Genomic DNA, 4,137 nt, shown 5'->3' on the forward strand with positions numbered 1-4,137 from the left:
CTCTGTGTGAAATGGTGTAAATTCTCGCAACATGCCGTGGCGAGGGGCCGGGGGGCTGTGTCCCAGCCCTGAGGTGACCCCCCCCCCATGTGTGTGACAGGGCCAACGTGACGGTCACCGACCTTGAGGAGCTGCAGGAGCTGCTGATGGTTAATATAGAGAACAACAAACACCTGGTGACAGGGTCAGTCCGAGCCAAGGTACTGAAATGGTTTGTATGATCCTTTAATGTTTCTGTTCGGCTCTAGCGGGGCTCCTGCTCTTGTTTTGTGAAAGTGCCAGATAGGCTTGGGAAGGGAAGCTCAGGATAAGAACACAGGAGTTAACTTCACGCTCATTCCTTTACATTCCTTTAGTAGTATGTGTTGTATTATTACTGAACCTTGTTTTCACCTTTTTTTTTTTTTTTTTTTTGCTTCTTCTCAGGGGTGAAGATGTAACAGAATTCCAGCCTCCACCCGATTATATACTAATGGCTGATTGCATTTACTATGAGGAGGTAAATGAGGACTTTGCAAAACCCATAGGGAAAGTGTCCTTGGGGATGGGTGTGGGTTTAATGTGAGAAGTATTCAAATAAATATTGTGCTTGCATCTTGGTCCCCATAGTTTAGAGGAATGTGTAGAACAAGACTGGAAAATATATTTTTAACCGATTCAAGGCCATTTGAGATCCAACCAGAGACTCTTATGTTTAAAAAAACCTCACTTAATATTGGGGAAGCACTTTTTTCTTTTTTTTTTACATTAGGAATGAAGTGTAAAGCAAAATGTTGTGACTGATATAGGTGAAGTGTCTAATGCACTGATGAATGAAATTTAATTGTGCCATGTCTGTACTGTCTGGGTTCTCATCACACATCCCTTGCAAAGGTAAAAGGAGAAATTGTGCTCCAGCCAAGCGGTTGCTGTAGTCTGCCCCATCTCCTGAGCTGGAGCTCTGCAGGGTGTGCACAGAGACCTAACAGGATTTGCAACAAAAGGGAAATGACCTGAAGGACCCCATGTCCCAGTGGTCTTGCCAGCCCCTTGAGTTGGCTCCCTGCATGTTGGTCCTGTTCCTGTATGTTGTAGTCTGGATCTCAGCCATATTCCAAGAATGGTTGAGAAAACTCTTCCTTAAGAAGCATGTCAAGAAATAGTCATTGTTGTCTGGCTCAAGGAAGTGCCCAGTCAGCAGTGTGGTGTGTTTTTGGTTTTGATGCTCGTTCAGTTTTGGTCAGTCTGTGAAACTCCTAGGCAGTCTGGCTTTCTCCTCTGCTTTCCAGCTTGCCCCCATGTGCTTTTTGTCCTAGATAAAGTACTAAAAATATCTCCCTGAAAAGCAAAACTGGAAACTTCTCTCTTGGGTGAAGACTTTCTGTAGTTAGAGGGTATTGTACCAGCAAAATGAACTTGAAATCTAAGTGGGAAATACGTAACCTCTTTTGGGCAGTCGTTAGAACCGTTACTGAAGACACTGAAAGACCTCACTGGCCCCGATACCTGCATCTTGTGCTGTTATGAACAGAGGACCATGGGAAAGAATCCTGAAATTGAGAGAAAATACTTCGAGGTAAGTGTTTTTAACATGTGGTTTTTTGAACACTGGGAGGATAGATTGGATCTAAGGAGGATTTTGGATTGGGTCAGCTGAACATTGATGGAAATTGCTACATGTACAAGTTCAGGTTGACTGCACAACATAGAGTTTGTAGTGGAGGAAGCATGTTTGTCTTTAGATGGGGCAGAAAATTTGGATGGTGACTCTTGAACTTATTGTCCAACTTATCAGTAGAGACTGTCTGGATACATACTGAGCTTTCCTTCCCTCAGAAGGTAGAACTAACCTTCCCCAGCTTCCTAATCTTAACTGTATTGATGCTTTTGATCCAGGCAGCCAGACTTGTGTAGGCTGCAAAAAGCCCCTCTGGCTCGTGATACCTTCCAGATTTGCAAAAGGGCCAGCAGACATGAGGCAATATCTGTCAGAATCAAAACAGAATCATTTTTATAGGAGCAAGTGAATTAGCAGTTGGCTGCTCCTTTTTTTCTGCAGTGGCTGTCTTAATGTTAACCAGAGGTTATTGGAAGGATTAAAAGTGAGTCTGGTGAAAATCTATTTTCTTTTAGCATGTTCCATTGAAAGCAGAAGGAAAACACAGGTAAAGTTTTCCAGACTAGCTCAGGAACTCAAGAGTCTCTGCTAAGTGTTAAAGCTGCTTTTGCAAAAATTTCCCCCCTCTGCTGAGAGAGCATTAATTATATAATTAAATAGTCCAGCTGTATCTTCTGTGCAGGTAAAGAAAAGGACACAGGTGACAGCTGGATCCCTCCTGTGACGGTCAGTGCAGCATTTATCTCCGCACCTGTGCGGTCTGCTGAAAAGCAGCCCTTGTGCAGGAATACTGCATTATATGAAATAACAGCACTACAACAAGGGGAAGGGCAAAAATTCCAGGGCAATTTGTACGTGTTAATGAAAGCACCTCTTTGATAATTAGTCTTGCCTGGAACTCTTGTGGGGACCTGGCTGTAAGGAGGGCTGGTGTAATTGAGCTCAGCACTGCTGAGGTGCTGTTCCCACAATAAACACAGTAGGTGTAGGTGTTTCTGGATGATTTCTGCTCTCTTGTAATTTATTTCCTTCCTTCGCTCGCCAGCATTCAGCCAAGTTAATCTTTGAGCACATTGCAGAGACGATGTTGGACTGTTCTAGGCTTTTTTTCCCCCTCCCCTCCAGTTGAGAAGGTTGGCAGACAGAGGCAGGTGTTGTGGTTTGGCTTAACGCTTTGGAGATTGGAGGAAGCAAAATGTCTTACCACAAGCTTTGTCTGAAGTGTTGCAAGATGCCTGTAGCTTTGAGTTGTCCCAGGAGTAGTTAAAATGAGGGTAAAAGTGCTACACAGAGGGAAAAATAGTTCCAGCCTCCAAAGTCTTCTTGCCCTTGTGTGGGTACGTTGTGGGACCTTTCTAACTGAAGGTGCTCAGTTCCAAAGGGCAGTTCAGTGTCATTTGAATTGTTTTGTGTGTTCTCTGATAACCAGCTGCTTCAGATGGACTTTGAGCTGGAAAAAATTCCCCTGGATAAACACGATGAGGAGTATCGCAGTGAAGACATTCATATCATGAATATCCACAGGAAACAAGCGGTAGGTTAATTTAACCGGCGCAGCGAACACTGCCAGGAATTCCCAGAGCTGCTGTTCACTTGGCGTAGCGTGAGCGTCCCGGGGTGAAGCTCTAAACTGTGAAATACCATTAGGGACCTGGTGGGGCTATGGACCAGAACCAGGCTGGTACAAAGGAGCTCTTCTGTCCTGAAACCCAGCGCCCTCCCAGGTGCCAGCCTTTGTCTTCAGCAGCACCATCTCTGAGCTGCACGCTGGCTTTCTCTTCTGCTTCCCCCTCTGTAGGGCAGTGGGATCTCAAAACTGGAGTTGTGAGGCACTGAAATAATAAAAATAATCCTCCCACTGCTGCTTTTAGGTCTGTGTGCTCTGCTATACAGCCCTCTCCCCAAAACCAGTGTCTAGGGGTGGTACTCAGCCTGTGTCGGGGTTGGTTAGATCATTTTTTGGTTAATTGATGGAGCAGACAGTTACGCATGAAAAAAGTCCTTTGCATATTGTGCTGACAGAACATGTGGGTCCAGTGCTTAAAAACAAAAATGTATCACTTCAAAATCCATACCTTTTTTTTTTTTTTTTAAATCTCTTCACAGAACTTTCCATCGTGAGATTTCTGACCACAGTGGCTGTCCTCTGGCAGCTCGTAGAGCTCTGGAGAAGAGGGAGAGGGTATAGAGTAACACCACAGAGGGACTGTCTTCAGTGTGGTTTGTGACTCATCTGCAGAACTGCTTCTCCATGGTGGACTTGGCATGAGGCACCAGAAGAAGCGGGCTCGTTAGACCAGATCTGCTGATAGCACCTCCAGATCCAAGCTGTCGATGTCTGCGGGCAGAGGAAGGCAGAAAACGGAACCAGAGCTTCACCCAGCCTGGCGCTGGGTGCACCTTCTTGTTCCCTCTGCTGGGCAGCTGCTGCTTGGAGCGGCGGGCAGCTTCACCGAGCAGATCCGAGGACACTGCGCCCAAGTCTCTGCCGGGAGAAAACTGCGAGCGGGCTCCGTCATGCAGCCCCGGAGAGCCAGTCA

At 45.9% G+C, this 4,137-nt stretch overlaps 1 protein-coding gene across 1 annotated transcript; it reads left to right on the plus strand.

Annotated features, from left to right (window-relative positions):
• Nucleotides 1-100: 100 nt before the first annotated feature.
• On the plus strand, nt 101-3,425 carry VCPKMT (valosin containing protein lysine (K) methyltransferase; the record flags this gene model as incomplete). Its single annotated transcript, XM_010086770.1, has 5 exons — nt 101-211; nt 427-499; nt 1,436-1,555; nt 3,027-3,131; nt 3,396-3,425. Coding segments are annotated over 5 exons (439 nt in total), but the record flags the coding sequence as incomplete, so codon positions are not given.
• Nucleotides 3,426-4,137: the final 712 nt, after the last annotated feature.

This window comes from Pterocles gutturalis, unplaced genomic scaffold, assembly GCF_000699245.1.
Source record: "Pterocles gutturalis isolate BGI_N339 unplaced genomic scaffold, ASM69924v1 scaffold22396, whole genome shotgun sequence".
Taxonomy (NCBI): Eukaryota; Metazoa; Chordata; class Aves; order Pterocliformes; family Pteroclidae; genus Pterocles; species Pterocles gutturalis.